Source organism: Marmota marmota, unplaced genomic scaffold, assembly GCF_001458135.2.
Source record: "Marmota marmota marmota unplaced genomic scaffold, marMar, whole genome shotgun sequence".
In the NCBI taxonomy this organism is placed as follows: Eukaryota; Metazoa; Chordata; class Mammalia; order Rodentia; family Sciuridae; genus Marmota; species Marmota marmota.
The window spans coordinates 4,618,634-4,639,553 of NW_026000108.1; the positions used below are offsets into that span (position 1 = coordinate 4,618,634).

Sequence of the window (20,920 nt, forward strand, 5' to 3'; positions counted from 1 at the left end):
GCGGGAAGGGGCACCCTCCTGTTTAAACTCCCTGGTCTCCTTGAATGTCTGGGCGTCACACGGTCACTGTGGCCTTGTCGGGCGTTTTGATCTTCTCCTCATCTGACTGCTCTCTGGGGAGGAGGCCCTGGCGTGGCGTGGGTAGTGGCGTGGGTGGTGCTGGTGGCGTGGGCCTGGTCATTTTGGACTCTGTGATGCATAGGTGCATTCTTTTTTTCTTCAATGTCTCACAAATTATCCAACTGTTGAATAAAATTATAAATATGTTAATACCAGCTTTTTCCAATAAAATAACAAATGTTACATCTAACACGAGGCCCAGAATGCCGTGTGTGCTTAGGCGGCAGTGGTGGGGTTACTCCCGGGCCTCTCCGGGGCCTGGTGCCCCGCAAGGCTTTGCCGCCCCAGGGCCTCCTGCCGCCCCAGGGCCTCCTGCTGCCCCCGAGCTCTGATCCTGGAGCCAGCGCTGAGGAGCTGGAGCTGGCGGAGTGCCTGCCTTGTGGGTCTGGCATGCGGATGGCCAGCAGGAGGACTTGGACAGTGTGGCACGTCGCACTCAATGAATGATAGTGTCTTGTTCTGTTTCGAAGCAGGTGTGCATAGCCCATGTATTTCCAAACTCTCCTGTGCTCTCCACAGGACTGTCATACCGACGAAGAAACTGAGGTTCAGAAAGGCCGAGGACTTGCTGCAGATCACAGCTAGTCACAAAAGGGCACATCCCACTTGGGCTGCTGGCCAGCTCCTCCTGCAGTGCTCCCTAGCAGCAGTATACGCATGGGCTTCTGGGTCCCCCAGCATGGCCAGCTGGTTGGAGAGAGGCCACAGGGGCCTTCACTCAGGAAGCCAGAGGCCCAGCCTCATCTGTTTTGATTGCTGGTAGACAGGAGCACATGTGGGGACGTGCTGTGCATCTGTCACCCCAGCCTAGGCCTCATCTGCACTTTCTAGAAGGAGTCATATCCCCAGACCTAGCAGGACAAGGACAGGAGCCCTCTGTGGGTTTGCTGGCAGCATCTACCTTGGATAAGCTCCCCATTGACTACTTAGCCCCCAGGACAGCACGAGGGAGAAGGTCACTTCCTGGCTGGGTGGCAGTGGCTAACCTCTCTGATCCATACATGTAAACAGAGGGCACAACACCTTCTCAGCAGCTGGACGACTAAGGAGACGTTAGTTCCCTCACTGGCCCTGGTTCCACGGGGCTGGGTGTGACTCAGCCCGTACATGAGAGCATTATCCCTTGTGCAGACCCCTGTGCAGAGCGTGGTGACAGTACTATGGTTATGCCCATTTCACATATGGAGAGACTGAGGCCTAGGGGGATTAAATAGTTTAGTTTATGCCTAAGCTCATAGAACTGTAAGTGGTGGGATCGGGGTTAAACCAGGATGGCGAAACCATGGGCACACGGTGGAAGCTGGGCATGATGACATGTCGTGTCCTCAGCCCCACCAAAGCCACCCTTAGCCAACAGTGAGGGAGCGTCCGCTCTGGCACCCTGCGGAAGCACCGAGGTGGAGATGGAGATCATGCTGGGTTACCCAGGTGAGCCTTCTTCTCACCCTTGACACCGGAGACTCACGCTGGTGGGCGGGGAGGGGAGGTAACAAAGGAGAAGGGGGCGGGGCAGTGTGACGTGACAGCACCACCCATGGCTCTGAAGATGGGGGGCAGGGACCTCGGCAGCCTCTGGAAGCGGGAAGAGGCGGGGCGTGGACTCTGAGCCTGCAGGAGACCAGCCCACTTGGCATTAGCCCAGGGAGGCCCACATGGCACCTCTGACCTCCCGACTGTACAACAATAAATGTGTGCTCTGTTAAGCCACTGAGCTTGTGGTCATTTGTCACAACACCCTAGGGATCCATACACCTAGGTGCCTTACCACCCCCTGCACCCGCCACCCCCGTTCACAGCTGCAGATCTCGGCGAGGCCAAGGCCATGCAGAGGTCATCAGCGCGCAGGGACACCTGAAAGGGAAAGTGCTGAAACGGATGTTCCCGCCAGCGTCCCAGCCCTTGCCCCCAGAGCTAACCGTGCCCTTTACCCCCCATGAACCTCCTGAGCTGAGCCTGAGCCCCGTCTCCTCCTGGCCCCTCAGCCCTGCCTCCCACCCCCCATCACAGCCCCCTATTCCCTGTGGGGGGCCTCAAGGGACCACGCTTCTCTCTCCACCATGTCCAGTGCCTGGCCAAGGCCTGGTGCTGCGGGTCCTTGAGGACCAGCTGCCCAGCAGAGCCCATTTGGAGGAGTGGCCCCTGTGGGAGGCCCAGGTTTAACACACCCTTTTACCACCAGCCACTCCCGAGGGCCAGCAAAATGGCAGTAAGACATAAAACGCAGGAGCCACAGGGCAGAGAACAGAGGGGGGACAGCCTTGAGGCTTCTAAAGCAAGCAGAGGGGAATGGCTTGGAGACAGAAAGCCAGCCATGGTCAGCCATCAGGACACCATCTGAAGACTGGCTAGGAAGTGCATCTGTGGGGACACCTCCACCACTTGTGGCCTCAGCAGCTGCTGTGAGGGCTTGGTGCAGTCAGCCAAGGAGGCAGCCAGGCAGGGCAGCTGCTATGCAAGAGAGGAAGGAAAACACCCCCAAGCCAAGGAACCTTCAGGTGCATGTAGTAACAAAGATGTTCTTGAAAATATGCTGTAAGTAGCCAGGCTCAGTGGTGCACATCTGTGATCCCAATGACCGGAGGCTGAGGCAGGAGGGTTGCACGTTCAAGGCCAGCCTGGGCAACTTCAGGACACTCTGTCTCAAAATGAAAAATCTTTTAAAATTTAATTTTAAGACCATGGTGTGCCAGGAATGTAGTTCAGTGGTCCAGGGCCCTGGGGTTCAACCCCAGGAGCACACGTGTGCACACTCACACACACTAACTGCACCGAGAAGATATGTAGGCCACACAGACAGGAAACGTCAAGGAACATAAGCCATGAAATTAGAAGTGTCATTGCAGAAACAAAGATTTCCACAGAGGTTGAAAGGGAGAGTTGAGACAATTTCTCAGGAAGTAGAATTTTAAAAGTCAAAGAGAGTCTCAGAGAAAAATAATCTCTCTGAGGTCTCAACATACCAAGAGGAGGGGCTCAGGGAGGCGAGGAGAAAAGAGGGGAAGGGAAATGATTAGAGAAAAGTTTTCTAGACCTGAAAAATCAAAATCCCCACCTTAAAGAAACCACCGTGTCCAGCACACTGGATGAGGTAATACGTATGTCAAGGCCATTGCTATGAACTCTCGACACTAGGGACAAGGACAATGAGGAGGGACAGTGTGAAGGATGCCTGAAGAGTCGGACTGTCCTGGGCTGCCCCAGAGCAGTAGGAGAAGTCGTGAACATTCTCACCCAGAACCCGTCAGACTCACTCTGTGGGTGAGCTGGGGGCACAGCTGAAGCTTCACGTTCTAGAACAGCCTCACCTGCACATGTGGCAGTTGGCTTGAGGTCAGATGTGGCAACCTGACTGCCATCAACATTTGCCATTGTGCCATTGGCCACAACAGCTCGCAAGGCCAAGACCAGCATCCATGTGAGAGGAGATGGCCCAGGGCTTGGGTCCATGTGGGTTTAAAAACTCCTCCCACTGGGTAAACGCCCTTCTCTGGAAGGGCTGTGACCACTGTGCTGGTACAGGGGACCCTGCTATCTTCCTCCCTATGCAAAGGGACATGTTCCAGACATGCCCGACATGGGGGCCTGAAGAATTAGAGAGAGAATGAATGGTTGCATGAATCCATGAGTCAATGTGTAAATGATCAAAAGAATAAATGGAAAAATTGTGAAGAGTGATCGTGTGGACGAGAGCATGATGGCTCATTTCCCACCAGCTCACAACAACCCTGCAAAGCAGCTCTCTGTGATCCTGGTTTCACAGAGAAGCCAACTGAGGCCTAGGAAGCTAGGAAGCATGTGGGAGGCCCATGGATACGATAAGGACAGCCGCAGTGGTACGTGGTGAAGGGAGGCAATGAGGCTCAGGAGTCTGACAAACCTTCCAAAGTCAGTGACCAGAGGCTGGGAGAGCAGAGATTAGATGGTGTATTAGTCTATCTGCTGCTGCTATAATGGAAGGCCTGAGGCTGGGTACTTTATAGAGTATGGAAGTTCATTTGGCTCACAGTTTTGGAGGCTGAAAATCTGAGATCTGTGGCTGCATCAGTTTGACCTCTGGTAAGGGCACCCTTTAGCCATGTCACAATATAACAGAGGAACAGCAAGGGAAACAGACACAGGCAGAAGGGGCCCAGCATGTGGGCCAATCTTGTTTTAAAACAACCGATTCTTGCACAAACTAATTCACTCTGAATACTATGGGTCCTGGCTCAGGGTCTCCTGGGAGTTTGCCACCTAGTCATTGGCCACGCCGCCGTCTCTGAAGAAGAGCCAGCTGGGAGTGGCAACTTTGTCCCAGCTCTCTGGGATAGCTCTTGGCCAAGGCCTCAAGCCCTGGACACGTGGGCTCCTCCACAGAGCCACTCAATGCAGTGGATTCACCTGGAGCCACTGATCTGAGATAGGGCCACAGTCTTCTTATAAACCAACCTCAGAAGTGACAACTCATCCCCTCTCCACTTCCTGCTGGTCACAAGGACTGCTGTGCTGGGGGAGGTGTGGGGACACCACAGGAGTCTCAGGCAAGCAGCTGAACTTCTCTGCAAACCCTGTATGCCCAGCTTCCCGGGGACAACACGGGGATAATATCAACCTTGGGAGCTAAGTGAGCCTGGGGCCGATGCAGCAAAAGCAGTCTCCAGTGTTGTGGGGAGCCAGCTGGCTGTCCCTTCTGGTGGCCCTAACACTCTCCCCTGGTGGGGCTGAGCTTTTGGGTCTCTGCAAGCTCCTGAAGAAGTCAGGAGCGATGGACCCGGCCACCTCACTGCTGGCCCTCCAGGGACAGGGCCCTGTGTCTCAGCCCCAGGGGCACTTTCAAAATCCGAGTATCCAGGCCCCTGGCTCCTCTGGGGGCTCAGCCGTCTAGAGAGTTTGGTCAGGTGACTGTCACTTCTGGACAGGGAGGTGAGGGAGCGGAAGGCAAACTGCTTTTCAAAGTTAGGCTGCCACCGACCACTGGATGAACCTCTGTAACAAAGGGCTGCCAGCCTCCCAGGGTGGTTTCCTAGCAACACAGAAGCTTTTAGAGCCTGAAATAATTTCTTATGTGGGGAGCGATTCTTCAAACTGAGGTCCTTTTTTTAAAAAAAAAAAAAAAAAAAAAAAAAACAAAGCCCCATTATCTTTACCTGGATGCTGTTAGAATTAGGCAGGAGGCCCACACAGTCAGATGACAGGGTGAGTTTCAGAGAGGGATTAAAAGTCCACAAAAGGCAGCGATATTAGGAGGAAAAAAGTAAAAATGAAAAATGTAAGAATTCCCTTATTAGCTCTATATCCCCCCCAAAAAAATCCTGAAATGCAAAATAGATGTGGATGTTTGGAGAAGTGAATTATTCATGTGTTACTTGCAGAGCCTCTGAAAGGTGCAAATGGGTGTGCCCTTTGAGAGTCAGTTTTCCTTCAGGAAGGTCAGCACTTGTCTTCAAATGTGGCTCACCAGCCATTTGTTCATTCAGTGCGTTTTCTGAGCACCTACTTTGTGAGCGGCGATGAAGCTCTGGACACCTGGATTTCTGGTCCTGGCTTTGATGCCAGCTATGGATTTTGGGGTGTCTCGCTGTGCCAGCTGTGCCTCGCTGTTCTCACCTCCCTCACATTGTGACTGACTGAGTGGAGTCTTGCTCAGCGGCAGCTGGGTCCCAGCCATCCGTGGGGGAACGTGGACAGTCTGTGCCCTGCTGGGATCTGGAGGCCAGTTGGGGGCAGTCACTGCAGCCTGCAGGAGGTGGGGCTGGAGCACGGGGCCTGAGGCAGCCCCAACAGCAGCCTGGAAAGGGACTGCGGAAACGAGAAGCGCTGAACTGCCCCACCATTTCCTGGGACCCTGTTTGCCAAGCTGTTTCCTCCATCCCAGCTCCTGCAGGCAAGCGTCGCGCTGGGGATGGAAGGCAGAGCTGCTTCCCAAAGCCCGGCACCAGCGCTCACTGCTCCATCGAGCTTCCTCCAGGGATTGTCTCCAGAACCGACGGCCATGGCCTGCCAGGCCTGCTGGGAAGGTTATGGGGGTGCTCTCCTCCCCTGCAAATGGAGCCTCACAGGTCTTCCAGGCACAGCCCCCCCAGAGCTCAGCCCTGAACTACAAGGACCCAGAAAGCCAGGTGGGGCTCCTTCGGGACAAAGGCCAGATCCCTTGTCACCTCCCAGCCACATGGAGTTCTCCTGTCCAGCCTCGGGTCACGCCATGTTGGGGCCTTGCATAGTGGACACCCTCCCTATTGGCCTCTCCGCTTCCTCTCCTTGCTTTTCCTGCCCCCTTCAACCTCAGGCTGGAAGGCCACTCTCTGGATCCCCATAGCACTTCCTGTTGAGCACTTGGGCCATCTGCCCCCTACTCCCTGCGGGCTATGAATTTTGAGGCAGGGACGGGGTTTGGCTCAACTGGGGAGTCACAGTGCCACCTCAGTGTCACATAGCAGTACATACTGATCCAGCACAGTAATGGCCTTCAGAGCAATTGGTAAGGTAGAGGAACATTCTAGATAGGAAGTCACACTACAGAATACACTTCTGGCTGTGCAGTTACTTGTGCAGACAGAACATTAGGAGACGCTACACCCTTTGTTTGAATTCAGCCCCTCTGATCAGTTCCAATCTAAACAGTTATTTTCACTAAGTTTTAAGTTCTTCCAAAGCTAGCAAGGACTTCACAATTCTCCTGATGAGAGCTGGTCTAAAGGTTCTTAGTTTTTAAGTTCCATGAATGTTTAACCTTTAAAAAAAATTACCAAATATTTATGGAGCATTTACTAATGACATTCCAACTGACTCATCAGGAATCTCATTCCCCTCAAAAGAGCCAGGGAGGCAGAGGAGGAAGTGGGCCCAGGCAGCCTGGGCTTGCCCAGGATCATGCAGTTGGGAGGGCCTAGGAGTGGGATCAGCACCCGCAGCCACACTGCTACTCCGGGCTGTGCCTGCTGCTCCTGAACTGCTGGGTGCCCCTCCCACTCTGCAGGAGCACTGCATGACGTTCAGGTCATTTAAAAGGGGGTCACTGAGCCAGGGAACCTGTAATCCCAGGGGTTCGGAGACTGAGGAAGAAGGATTACGAGTTTGAGGCCAGCCTCAGCAATTTGGCAAGATTTTATCTCTAAATAAAAAAGGGCCAGGGATGTGGCTCAGGGGTTAGGTGCCCCTGGGTTCAACCCCAGAACCAAAAAACAAATAAAAAGGTCGGGGGATCATTGCTAAGAAGCTGTGAAAACCACTGATCCAGACTTCCTGTTTCACAGGTCGAGGCACAGAGGCCTGGGGACAGTGCCTCTGAAGGGCTTCTGGTCACTGAGGACTTCATGGTAAATGAGAGGGAGAACATGGGATCGGTGCCCAAGGCGGACACTCACCACAAGTCACACAACCCTCCTCCAAGCTGGCAGCTCTGCTGATTGGCTAGAAGCTAACAGTGGGGTCCCAGGAGCAGCAAGGTGGGCCAGGGGCCAGGGCAGGTGCATCTCGGTCCTATCCTGGTTCCGCTGCTAATGTGTGCCGGGACCTCCTCTCTGAACCTCAGTGGCCTGCTGCGGCTGTCATAGTACTTCCATCAGTGGGGCTGTGAAGACGAAGGGAGACCATCTGTGTTGGCCCTGGGAGTGTCCAGTGACTTCCCCCGCTGGACAGTCAGTGGTACATCTGGGGGGCAGCATCGCATTGTGAATGCATCTCTTGGCATCACGATTGGCGGGATGGGGAGAGGGAGTGGGCTGCCCTTGAACCTCACCCTACTTTCCAGGGAAGAATTAGGAGCAAACACACCCAAGCCATGGAGGCTCTCGAGCATGCCCTAAACGCGTGGGGTCCTAAGTAGAGCCTATGGGCAGGAGGGACAGAGCTACACCCAGACCAGTGTCACGGGCAGTGCTGGATGACAATGCAGCAGCCACGTCCCAAACCCCGAAGGCAGCCCACGGAGGGTGTGTGAATCAACTCCATGTTCCCCAACCACAGCGGGAGAAGCCTACCTACAAGGAGCAGGAGGGGGTGCTAGACATGTCCTCATCCTTAGGAGGGAAACCAGGACCCAAGGGACCCAGGTTCATCCCAGGTGGGGTCCCCCACTGGTCCAGCACCTAGGAATGACTTAAATTCTGATTATAATCCTATGAATTACCATGGTACCTGACTGAGCCCGGGACCTTTTACCAACAGACACACTACCCTGGTGGGGTGTGCTATCATCATGAATTTCTATGGATGCTGTTTCATTAGCAATTTGAGTTTCAAAGCAACTGTGACCACTTTTCACCTAAAGATCCGACAGCAGCTGGCATTCCATGCTTGTGGGCACTGGGCATCCCTGCTGTCCCCCACCGGAGGGTTATGGCAGAGACCCTAAGGCCCCGCATACTTGGGGTGGCTGCAAGGTCTACTCCTGGGCAGGGGATCAGCCACGTGAAGGTCAGTTCTGCTTTCCAAACCCCAAGTGTGCATTTCATTCCACATGAGTGTGGATGCTGGCTGATGCTCACATACAGCAGAAGTCACAGGCAAAGGAGAGAGGAGTACAGATTTCACCAAAGCTCTTTATTTCGGCTGTGGGAGGACTCTGAGCTGCTCTACAGTACTGAACACGGCCAACCTTCCTGAGCAGTGGGGATGCCCAGGGTGCTCCTTGCTTTCCAAGTCCTGGTAGATTCAGGCAATCCGGCACAAACTTATCCATGACCTGCTGGACAGTAAAGCCAGGGTGTGGTGCCCAGAGCCCAGTGTGGCACGCCCTGCCTATGGCTGCCTCGCCCGGCTCTCAGCCATGCCTTGATCACATGCTGGGATGCAGGCAGCGGTGCAGCCCCAGAGAGGCGAACAGCCATCAGGGCTTAGCAATAACCAAATAAATAAGAAATGCTATCATGGAGTACACAAACACGCAATGGTTCTTTAAAAAACAAACCCAACACAAAAGTAAGCCAGGGCCAACAGGGTACACGGACGTGGGGGAGGGGGAGAATACCACCTGTAAAGTGCTTCGTGAGACACGGGGCCTTTCTGGTCTAGCCTGGCACCCCAGCTTCACTGGGAAAGGCCAGGACGTGGGCAAAAACTGCATGCGATTCCAGCAGTGCTCGGCCTCCAAGATGGGCAGAGCTAGGGAGCAGCCACCCTCACCCCTGGGCAGTCTACACACGAGCCAAAGGTCCTCGAAGCCCTGGGTCTGCACACGCGGCACGGGGCTGCGCCATCTGGCTGGGCAGTGCTCGGGAGGCCTCACAGCAACATGCACTGGTGCCTCTGCGGCGGCGGCTGCTCATGCGGCCGACAGGAACGGGAAGAAGAAGAAATCGAAGGCGAACTTCAGGGCGCCGTGCACGGTGCTGCGCCAGTCGTGCTCGATCTTCACATGCCGCCTGGCGGGCGAGAGCTGGGCCATGCAGTTGAGGCAGCTGATGGCCTTGAGCTCGAAGACGGGCCACTTGCTGCCCAGGCGGCCCTCGAGGATGGTGCTGAACTCGATGAGGCTGCCCTGGCGCAGGTTGAGCAGCACGCTCTTGAACTCGCTGCTGGCCCGCAGCACGATGTCCTTGGTGATGTCGTCCTCCTCGTGGCCGCGGGTGCTGTTGGTGCTGCTGCTGAACGGCATGCCCACCGTGATCTCGAACTTGTACCGGTCGAACTTCTTGATGTGGCAGGGGTGCTTGGCCAGGTGCTTGAGGCGGCAGAGCTCCTCCTCGGCCGTGGAGGTGTTGCCGGGGCTGCAGGACGGGTAGGCCTCGCCGTAGAGGCAGCGCATCCAGTCGCCAATGAAGTACGGGAACATGTTGATGGCCGACTCGGCGCTGTTGTCGATCTCCGTCACCCGGACGTACTTGAAGCGGCCTGTCCACGTGACCCTGTGGCCCTCCAGGTGGCTGCACAGGATCTGGGTGCGTGCCATGTTGGTCTCCTTCCAGGCCCGGGGCCCGCACAGGAAGCCGTACTGCTGCCAGGTCAGCGTGGAGTTGTAGACCTTCATGCCCTCCGAGCGGTACACGTAGAACCAGCAGAAGAGCACGATGGCCGAGAGCCACACCAGGATGAGCTTGACCATGGAGCTCCGCGTCAGGGACTTGACCATCTCCACCACAGAGAAGCTGGCCTTGGTCCACCAGCGGAACAGCAGGGGCACGCTGCAGACTGCCATGGTGACCAAGATCTTGGTGAGCTCCAGGGACACAAACCACCGGGCAAACTGCACCACGCCCATGAGGGCCAGGCCGGCCACCAGGATGGGGAGAGCAAAGAGGAAGAGGAAGTAACCAATGGAGGCGCGGACCAGGCCCAGGCCAGTGGACTCCAGCAGGATGGCCACAGAGAGCTCACACCACATGAAGCAGACCAAGTAGGGCACCAAGTAGCAGTAGGTGCCCTTGAAGTTCCTCAGCTGGGCCATGCGGAAGAAGAGGTAGAAGAGGTAGACGTAGAGCAGGCAGGGTAGGCTGACGTTCAGGACAACAAAGTGGCCGACAGGCACAGTCAAGAAGGTCTGCCCAAGTACCTTAAGGTAGCGCCCGTCCACGGGCATGGTGGGCAGAAGGGAGAGCAGCCCAGCAGCCGCCTCAGTGACCAGGGCCCTCCTGGTGTAGGGCTTGGCCGAGCTGCTCAAGCTCATGTAGCTGGCCACGGTGAAGAAGGCGGCAATGACGGCCAGCTCCGAGCAGGGGATACAGTCCTTGCTGGCCAGTGGGAAGGAGAAGATGACAAAAACAACAGAGAGCAGGAAGTGGGCATAGGGCTCCAGGTGGTTCCAGCCGAAGTTGACCTCGGCCTGCTCCACGTCCAGGTTGGGCTCGAAGCGTAGCAGCAGGTCAGTGAGGGTGCGGAAATCGTCCCAGGCCTTGCTGTCCTGGAACACCTTGAGGGTGCAGATGACCATGGACACAAAGGACAGGTAGAAGATGACCAGGGGGATGAAGAAGGCAAAGAAGTCGATGGTCAGGTTGCTGATGATGAAGAAGAAGATGAGGGCATTGATGTGGTGAGTGGGCACAATGGTGGACAGCCAGTGCATGCCTGCCTTGGAGGCCACGTCGATCAGGTACTCTTTGACCTCCATGATGGCGTGTAAGGGGTACTTCATCACCTGTGAGGAGAGGCTGCGTTGGCGTCACCTGAACAAGGACCCACGGCCCTCCCTCGCCTCACTCTGCACAGTGGGTAGCCTGCTCCGCAATTTCCCTACCCCTGGCACCTTGTCCCAGCAGGTCCTCCCACCCGGGCACCTGCCTCCAGGTAAAAAAGTGCTCCCCACACCCTGCACCCCCGGGACCTTCTCTCACCCCCCACAAGTCCTGGTCCTCCTCTTCGGGGCCCTAGAGTCTTTCTCTACCCACCCCGGGCCTGGCTCCCCACCTTCTACCAGAGTGACAAAACTCAAGTGTGACTGTCTCCCTTGGGAGACCTCACGCACCTGGAGGAGGCCAGCCAGCTCCCCTCTTTGCCCCAACACAGCCTCCTGTGTAAAGGGCCAACAGCCCTAGGCTGCCTATCTGGGAATAGGTTTGCATCTCCCTCTGCCTCCACGGCAAGGGCGTCCCTCCCTGAGCCTCCGCTTCCCTGTCAGTCAAGGGGGACAGCAGCCATTACTGGAAAGACTCTGCTGGGCTCCACAGAGTGGGAGCATGGCAGCCCTGGAGGGCGGCTGGGCAGCGTGGAGAGCACAGGGCGAATGCGGGCAGTGAGGGCGCAGCTCTCTCTTGACTGAAGAGCCGATGCAGCTGCAGTGGGGCCAGGTGCGGCCCTGGGAACCAGCTGCCCACCACACACACACGCGCACGCACACACACACACACCCCATACTGCTCACAGCAGACACACAGCCCGTGGAGCCCCCCTCCTCGCCTTGAATTCCCCTCCCCAGTCAGTATCTAGTGTAAAGGTCAGAAGCAACTCGTGGCCTTTATCACAAGAAACTGAAAACCCAAGCACACTCTGGAGGAAGGGCCATGGGAAGCAAGGCAGGGGCAGCCTCGGGGCGCAGCGGGCGGTTCTGCCACCCAGAACAGCCTCACGTGCCTACCACAGACCCCCTGGAGCGCCAGGCCTGGCCAGGGCATGGGGAAGAGGGGGAGGGTGGAGAGGACACAGGAAGTGGTGGACAGTGCCTGTCCTCACACAGCATGGTGTGCGGCACAGGACAGGGTCCAGGGCCTGGGCCAATACCAGGGAGTGGATCCCTGGAGGGCCTAGTCCTGTGAGGGGCAGAGAGCAGCTGCTCACCATTAGCAACGGGCCAGGGAGCAGCACGGCCCCCACTCTCCGGGGCAGGCTCCCCCATGGCCTCCCTGGAGGGCTCAGGAGGACTCCTGGTGAACGGAAGGAAGTGACCACATGCAGGTGGCCCTCATCTGCCATGAGCCTTGGCTGTTGATTCACAATGACCAGAACACCTGGAAGCCACAGTAGGCTGACTGCCAAGGCAGAGAGGGACAGAGCTCAAGAGGCCATTGTGTACACAACTACGTGCACCTGTGGAGGAAGAGCCTCGTTCTTCTGGTGTCTTGGGACAGCACCTTGTGTGTTTTGTTTTGTTTTTATTTGTACTGGGGACTGAACCTAGAGGTGCTTTAGAGTCGATTCCTGGTCTTCTCTATTTTGAGACAGGGTCTAAGTTGTGAGGCTGGCCTTTAATTTTTGATCCTCCTGCCTCAACCTCCCGAGTTGCTGGGATTACAGGTGTGGCCACTGTGCCTGGCTCCTCAGTATGTTTTATAACAAGCAACAAGTGAATGAGCTGATTAACAGCTAGGGTTCCCCTGCTCCCTGGGCTACAACCTTTTCCTACGAACAAAGGGACACCCACACCTGCTGGGAAGTGGTCATGGGGAGATCAGGCACGGGCACCAGCCTTGGGACGTATTTCTGACACATGCCAGAAAGCAAACCAGAATTTATGAAAGTGCACCTCCTCTAGGGTTTGCCTGGGCGGAGCCCTCTGGCATTAGCCAGCAGCTGGCTAGAACCCAGAGCCAAGCAGTCAGTGGGGTACCAGCGGCTCTGCTCATCCTGTGGGCGGACCTTGCTCTCAGTAGGAGAATCTAAGGTGCCCTGGGCTGCTATGCCCCTCATCTCTGTTGTGTGACCAGCCCAGGCAGCCTGGAGGACGTGGCCTGACAGTGCCCAAGGGGCTGGCGTTAAAGTACCTGAAGTCTAATGCTCAGAACCACCCACTACTTTTCATGCTGAGGCAGTCACATGACAGCCTGGTGCAAAGACCTGTAAAAGACAATGAAGCTTCTAGAACCTGAGACCCTGAGGTGTCTAGCACCTGCCCCAGGAGCCTCTGTGATCAGGGAATGCTCTCCTTTTTAAGACTCCAACCTCTGGTCCCCACAATTTCTGCCCAAGCCCTTTCTCTTGGGAATCCACCAAACTGTGGGACTAAAATTTTAGTGTCCTTTTCTATAGAGAATTTCTAAATAAATTAAAATAAACTCTACCTTGGGCTGGAGAACACATGAAATAATATTTCAAAAAATACCAGTGAGGAATCCAGTTCCAGGAAAGGAACATCAAGGTGCCCTCTGTGCAGGAGCAAGTGAGAAGCCCGTTAGCTGGCACGAGAACCGTGACGGAGCATCACGCCCAGGCCAGGCACGGGCAGAGCCCGCCATTAGTAATGCAGGGCAGGCAAGTGCCTCCAGCCAGGTCTGCTCTCACCTAGAGAAAATGCTCACTCGTTGGGCTTTCCAATAATTTAATGTACAACATGTTAGGACTTTAAAACATTACTGTTTACTTTGAAGAGGGCGACAACTTGAACCCCCAGCTCAAGAAGAGCTGCTTGGCCTCTGGAGCCAAGTTGTTTGTGGAAGGACATCAACTCACAAGGAGGTATCTGTCATTTTCCCGAGTGTGGATGACCGCTCCCAGAACAGCGCCCGTCAGTCCTCTGAAAGGCCACTACAAGCTGGATAGCTCTGGAGCTGCGAGATGCCTGTCTAGCATCCTTACCTCTTTCCAAAGACTTTTTTTTTTTTATCAAGACACACTGTTGGGGAGTCAAAGGGCTCTGACAGTCCCAAAGACAGAAAGCAGACACAGACCTTGACTACTTCCTGTCACAACAAACAGAGCTTCCGACTGCTCAAAGCACTGGACTCATGGCGTGGAGCGAGTGACGCTCCATCTGCTGCCCCAACCAGGGCGGGCACTCTGGGCGGAGGATCATCGGCACCCACCCTGCATGTACAGCTGAGATGCTCTGGCCCTGGTCTTCTCCAACTTACCCGTCACCTCTGACCTTCACTGGCATTTAGGGATGCCTCCTCTTTGCCAAGAACCATGCCAAGCACTCTAGATCCGTTCTCCCGTAAGAAAGTGAAGGCATCCTGTCTGTGACCCCCCCAGGGCTCGGGGCAGGCTCCCTGGGTTGTGGCTATACCACCCTGTCTCAGAACGCAGTCTCTCCTGCCCTGCACACACCACCGGTCCTCAGTGGAAAGGGCAAGGCCTTTAATTCATCACCCCAGGGACCTACCAGCCTTAGGTGCTCGTCAGGGACTCAGACCCAGATGTGGGCTTAGCACCCAGTCCCTGGTTATGCCACTGCCCTCTGGCTGTGGCCTCTCCTCTTCCTCTCTGCCTTCCCCTGCCCCTGCTCGACTTCCTCCACTCCCGGCTCCAGCATACTGCCTGTTTACCTGACCACCTGCTGGCCTGCAGCAGAGCCACCTTATTGCTGCCCCCATCCTAACTCGGTTACCCCATTCTCACACAGCCATGGGTCCATCCATGTTCTCGGTCCGTTATGAACACCCAGAAATGAAGAATGTTGGGTAACCCACACCCAGGGCTCATGACACGTCCCCTGCTTGGAAGAACTGCCCCTGTGCTGGCCCTGACAGCCCAACTCCTGGAAGTGCCGTTCTCTCTGCAGAGTGAGCTAAGGACACATCTAATTCAACCTTGTGGGCTGACCAGGGCAATTCCATGAGAAGGCCATGGCCTTGGTGTGTCTGTAGTCCAAACCATCCACATGGACCAAACCCAAGGAGCCCTCAAGGCAGGGTGCAGGGCCCCATTTCTGATTTCTCTGCCCCCACCACACTCCTGTCGTCTGTATTGCTCACCATCCTCAGGTGTGCCCATATCCCCCACACAGGCGCTGGCCCACCCTCAGGATCCTTGAGCCCTGGTGGCCAGCAAACCGGCCCATGGCCTGGCCTGCCAGACACTAGCACTCTGTGTCAAGGAACTGGCCTCTGGCCTGTGCTACAAATGGATAATCCATTTCTCTCTGTGGCGAGTCAAACAAAAAGTCCAGCTCCAACGCCTCCACCGGCTGTCCACACTGCACTGTGCATAAAAAGCCCCAGAGGGACCGCAGCACTGGTCACTCCCGCATACCAGCCACACCTCCTTGGCTTCTGAGCCGGCTGCCTAAGGAGGCCTCCTTCTGAGGACACGTCTTTAGCAGACCCTGAGGACAACCCAAGAGACAAGCGGCATACCTCCAGGATGTCCCTCCCACTGCTTCCTGGAGGGTGACAGCGTGCTTGGCTGGCTCACCTTCTGGCGCAGTGGCAGGTCCTCGGGGCTCTTCCCAGCCAGCTCGTCGTCGTCATCATCCTGGAGGAAGAGGTTGCTGGGGATGATGCCCTTGGCGTACTTCTTGGTGATCTCCACGAAGTCGTCCAAGGCGATGTAGTTCTTGGCTGCAGCACAGAGGAAACAGCACAGGGGGTCCCCACTGTCAACCCACTGTGACTCTGACCTGGGCAGCCAAGGAAGGGCACAATGGCTTGTGGCTCCGCTGGGACAAGAGTCGAGATGAGGTTCGAAGCCCTTCCCTGGGTGTGATTACAGATGAAGACCAGCCATATGGGGAGGAACTGGTGGGCATGCTGCACTCTAACCTCCACCGCTGCCCCTGGCCCTGGTGACATGCCATTCTCCATGTGAGGTGACCGGCCCACCCAGCTCCTGTTGCCTGGAGCCCACCTGACCTCTGGGCCCAGCTCCACGGCTTTCAACAGCCTACATCTCCTGTGCCTCTGACTCCCTTTCTCTCCCTTGGGTGCTCACCAGGGCTCTTACAACACTGGTGACAAGTCCCCCAGGAGCCAGCCACCACCTCCGAGCCCCCATCCAACATGATCTACTGAGAGCCAACCGGTGACCTCCGTCCAGCACTTGTCTGTCAGGGTCCACTATGCACTGGGCACTCTTCTAAGCCCTGGGAAATACTAGGAAACCCAGCATGCCTGAGTCCAGGCTCCCAGTGGGGAAAACAGACACGAGACAAGGGCTGGGAGTCCCCCAGGGTGCGTCCATGTTAGAAGTTCTCCTCCAGGCTGCCCAGGACGGTGTGCAGAGGAATTGACACAAGGGGGTCACAACTGTGAGCACCTCTCCTACCAAGTTCCTCTCAGGTGTGGGCTCCGCCTCAGCCTGCCTGTTAGTGCTGAGCAGCCCTCTTGTTCCCCTGAGGAAGGTACAAGAAATGGAAAAGGACAGGCAGGAAGGAGACACAGGAAGGAAAAGGAGACTGGGATTTCATCTGAAAGCCTTGCACTCAAGTTCCTCAGGCCTATCCTCCCAGGTCAGTCTTTCCCCCAGGCCTGTCACTCCCAGATTTCTGAGAAACCTACAAATCTTAATTCACTCACTTATAAAAACTGCCCTGTGCAATGTACTACCATGTATATTTCTAGAATAAGCAAAAAGATAGACGGTATCTTACAGGGTACTTTCCACACAGTATCCATAGATCAGAAGTTTACTTCAAACTGAAGATCTCGAGAAGAGCTGGACCCGCACGCCACCCTGTGATCACCAGGACGACCAGCCTACACACCTGCCCATGCCCACCCCTCATGGAGTCGCCTTTAAAATAACAGCCTGAGACCCCAGAGGTGCTTCTCACCTGAGAGCGAGCCACATTCTGAAAATGAACGTATCTTCACCTTTCTAAGAAGCTCCTCCTCTTTGTAAAATCTGATGCATTCTTAAATTTTTTTCTGCCATGTATCAAGAGCCTGCAGTCTGAGTAAGGGCTGTTCTGCCTCCGGAGACCCCCTCAAACCTCTACAGTGACACCCCCATCTGTCTTCTCCAGGACAGCAGCCCCGGGGTCTCTAGACTGCAGAGTCCACTCCACATAGATGGAGCGATGGTCAGGCCAGGGAGCTGCATGCAGAGGTTGTGAGGCTCTCTGACCCTGGGGAGCCCAAAGGCACCCACAGCTCAGCAGGTCCTCAGACCTCTCTCCCCTCCCTGTGCAAGCTCTGCCCCTCCCAGTGCCCAGCTGGGGCCGAGTCTGCACACACCTGCAGATCCCCTTTTGCACCTATGCCCACGCTCTTCCCCCTGCCTGGAGCGTCTCCTCTTGCTGTTCATGGCTGACCCCTCCTTACCCTTTCCAGCTCATGCAGGCACCGTGGGTGTAGGCTCCCACACCTTTGCCTGCCAGTCTTTCTCATATGGCGGGTCTTTCTCATATGTCATGTTGCAGGTGTGTTTTGCTGGAGCTTGGACAGCCTGGTGGGCAGAGTCTAGATCCCAGTGTCCAGAGCACTAGCACCCAAACAGACAGGACCAAGAATCCACTCATCCCCCAGAATCTTGATTGTGGCCCAGGCCTGGGATCCACCTGAAGGAGCAGATGCCATAGCTGAGAGGTAGGCGGAAGTCCCGGTGCCACCCTGGCAGGTACAGGCTTTACTCACACTCACTGCTGACCAAGCGCTCGAGCATTCGCCTCTGCTTCTGCAAGGACTTGGGGACAGGGCCTGGCTGCGCTCCTCCATCTGCCAGAGACAAAGTGAATTGAGAATAAGGGCTGTCTGTCTCCTGCCCTGAAGCCCACCAAACAGAGGTCGTTAGTGAGCCGTGGGGACCCAGGGCTTGGGGCCTTCATGGCAGCCTGTGAGTCTTACAAGCACCACACTTCTGGAGGCCACCTCTGAGCTTCCCCATGAGGTGGACTCAGCACCTGCTACAGTGTTCCCACTCAGTGAATGACACAATCTCTCCCATCTGGGGACAAGGTCACTGCACCCTAGGCACACTACCCTCTTTGGTTGGCACCACCTGATCTCAACCACTTTTGGCCAGCATCATGTATTGGTCTGGTTTTCCCACTGAGCAGTGAGCTCCCCAGCAGTGAGGGCAAGTTGTCTGTCACCTCTGTATACCTGGCCCAGACACAAGGAGGAGCTCAGCACAAATTTGATTAATGAGCAAACACCCAAGCCAGGATTTACGCTGTCCTTCTGTGAGCATGCCGTACCTCCCTACTGTAGGCCCCAATCCCCATAAAGCATGCCCTGGCCCCAAGAGAGAAGGTCCCAGCCCCAGAGGAAGGCCCAGGCCCCAGGAAGGCCCAGGCTCCAGGAAGGCCCAGTGCTGTGGTGGCCTGCCTACCATGCTCGTTGACCTGGCCCACATTCTCCAGTAGCTCCGACACAGCCACCTGCTTCTTCTTCTTGGGGTTGAGCTTCCAATACATGACCAGCGCAGCTTTGCGCACAGCCCTCTCCAGGTCAGTCTCGGAGGAAAGCTGCTTCACCTCTGGCTCATTTTCGGAAGTGATGCCTGACAGACAGAGGCAACAGTAAGTCCTCCTCCCGCCCATCTGGGCCCATCAGTGCTGCTCTGAAAGGCCAGGGAAGGCAACGTGTGAAACATCTGTCAGGCACCAGACGGTGGCCATCTGAGGCAAGCACCCCCAGCATCGGCTCTCCTGGCTGGGGCCCAGCTGGTCTGGTGGCAGAGGGCCAAGTGTCTCTGCGTGCAGGTGTATAAAGGCTTTCTGTCTTCCTGGCTCGCTCCCTCCCCCATTATCCTCTGAGACCCTTCTGAGTGGGTGCTGGTCTAGAGCTGAGGCACACGGCAAGGTGCTGGCTTGCCCAGGGCCACAGGGTCCCAGGGAGACAGAACTGCCTTGAACCAGTTCAGTCTCCCTGCACCACTACTAGCTGGGCGCAATGGCAGGGCCATCCCTGTGTCTGCAGTGCTTCACAGGCACAGGCCCTTGAGGGCAGCCAAGGGAGCAGTATCTCCCACGTGGCAGCCCTTTCAGAGGAAGCAATGGTGAAGAGGGTCCACTGCTTTGTCCTTTTACCCACCACTACCTGGGATAGCAGCCATCTCTTCCCGGGGGGCAGCCAGACTTGGGAAGAATGACTTCTCCTACTAAACACGCCCCAAATTTTCCACACAAACAGGAAGCCATAACAAATGGCCTCCTCTGGGTTCCCACTGCCCCAGTACCCCTCCCCACCCCAGCCGCCTCTGCCCGCCTGCCTGCTCTTAGGAAGCATCAGTCCTCCTCCTTCTACTGTGAGTGCAACTGAGCAGGTCTTCCTGGGCCTATAGTCCCCAACTGTTCTCAGAGACTGGATGGAAACAGCCCAGAAATTCTGCCCACAGGCCTCTGCTTTAACACGGTCCAGCTGGCCCTGTGCGGCTGCCTCCAGGATCCATCCTTCAGTTTGGATCAGAACCCAGAAGGGAAAATGGCCATAGTTAATTACTACCAAAGGGCAGGGAAATGGCTTGGTCTGTTAAATCTCCCATCATGCCCCACAGTGTCTCAATCGACAAGGCTACTAGCCACACACACTCCTCATTTCCCAGCAGTGTCACCAGCACTAGGTTTTCCTGTGTACCATCTCAGCTGTCCATTTAGCGAGCAGCATTACAAACTGCTCGCCCTCAGGCAGCTGGAGCTCCCTGCAGACTCACCTTTCCTGTCGGCCAGGCACCGGCGCAGCAGCTTCACCGCCTCCCTCCGGCCCTGTTTGGCGGCCAGGATCAGCCAGTCCACGGCTGTGCAGTTGTTAAGCTCTTCGTCCCCATCACTGGCCAATCGCAGGTAGTGTTTTCCCACCTGCAAGCCAGACACCACTCAACCTTGCCTTTTGGGACCTCGCCTGCCCTTGCTCCTGCAGCCCACTCCTCAGGTCTCCTCCCCATGTCACTCAGACCAAGAAGAAAGGTGGTGGGAATGGGTCCCACTGGGTGCCTGCACTAGACTGGACTCTTGCAGGTCCTGGGCCCTGGCTCCTGCCCAAAACACTGTGAGGCAGGCATAGAACCTTGGGCAGATGAAGGAGCCACAGCGCCTGCACTCTTGAGATCTTCCTCAAGCTGCTCCTGCCCACCAAGAGCCCAAGGAGGGAAACTCACAACAGTGACGGCCCACAGACCACCTCTCAAAACAGGTGACCACATAAAATCAGGGGTGGAGAGACGGCAGCCAGACAAGGGCTGAACTGGCCTACTGGCCAGATTGTTTTTAAATAAAGTTTTACTAGAGCACAGCCATGACCGACCCAGTCCAACCCTCATTCTCTGGATAGAGTGACCACTCAGAGATGAGAGTGAGCAGCACAAACAGTAGGGGGGCTGCAGGAACGTGGAGGTGGGGAAGGCATGGTGGCTTTTCTGTGATCCTTGCTCAAACTGGGTGGGTATGACAGAACATGGAGCCCAAAATACTTACTATCTGGCTCTTTATGAAAAGAAAGATGCCGGCCGACCCAGTCCGACCCTCATTCTCTGGACAAAGTGAGGCCCAGGGCACAGACAGGGCCTCAAAAAGGGCCAGTATGTGATCCAACCCTGGAATGTGCAGGCAACAGGCTATAGAAGAACTTCAGAGTGCAGAGGGACAGGGTGAGCCACTGCTCTGGACAGCTCTCTGGGGCCTCTGGCAGCCCCGCTACGAAGGATGTGGTGGTCTCCCTACAGGGTGGGCCGGGCAAGGCTGGAGGCAGGCACTAGGCAGAGGCCTGCTCACAGCTCGCTTCCTCACACTCTCAGGCCCCCAACTTCTCCACATTAATGACGGGAAGCTGGACTCTGGGACCCCCCCCCCCCCCCC

At 56.1% G+C, this 20,920-nt stretch overlaps 1 protein-coding gene across 2 annotated transcripts in view; it reads right to left on the bottom strand.

The window, feature by feature from the left end:
- Positions 1 to 8,619: 8,619 nt before the first annotated feature.
- Positions 8,620 to 20,920, bottom strand: part of Wfs1 (wolframin ER transmembrane glycoprotein) — a 26,478-nt gene continuing 14,177 nt past the window's right edge. For both annotated transcript variants that reach the window (XM_015481936.2, XM_015481937.2), the window contains 5 exons: positions 19,780 to 19,924; positions 18,457 to 18,627; positions 17,760 to 17,840; positions 15,601 to 15,746; positions 8,620 to 11,173 (listed from right to left, as the gene is read on the bottom strand). In XM_015481936.2, the coding sequence (XP_015337422.1) occupies positions 9,362 to 11,173; positions 15,601 to 15,746; positions 17,760 to 17,840; positions 18,457 to 18,627; positions 19,780 to 19,924 (2,355 nt within the window). In that variant the 3' untranslated portion in view covers positions 8,620 to 9,361. The remainder of the gene's footprint in view (positions 11,174 to 15,600; positions 15,747 to 17,759; positions 17,841 to 18,456; positions 18,628 to 19,779; positions 19,925 to 20,920) is intronic.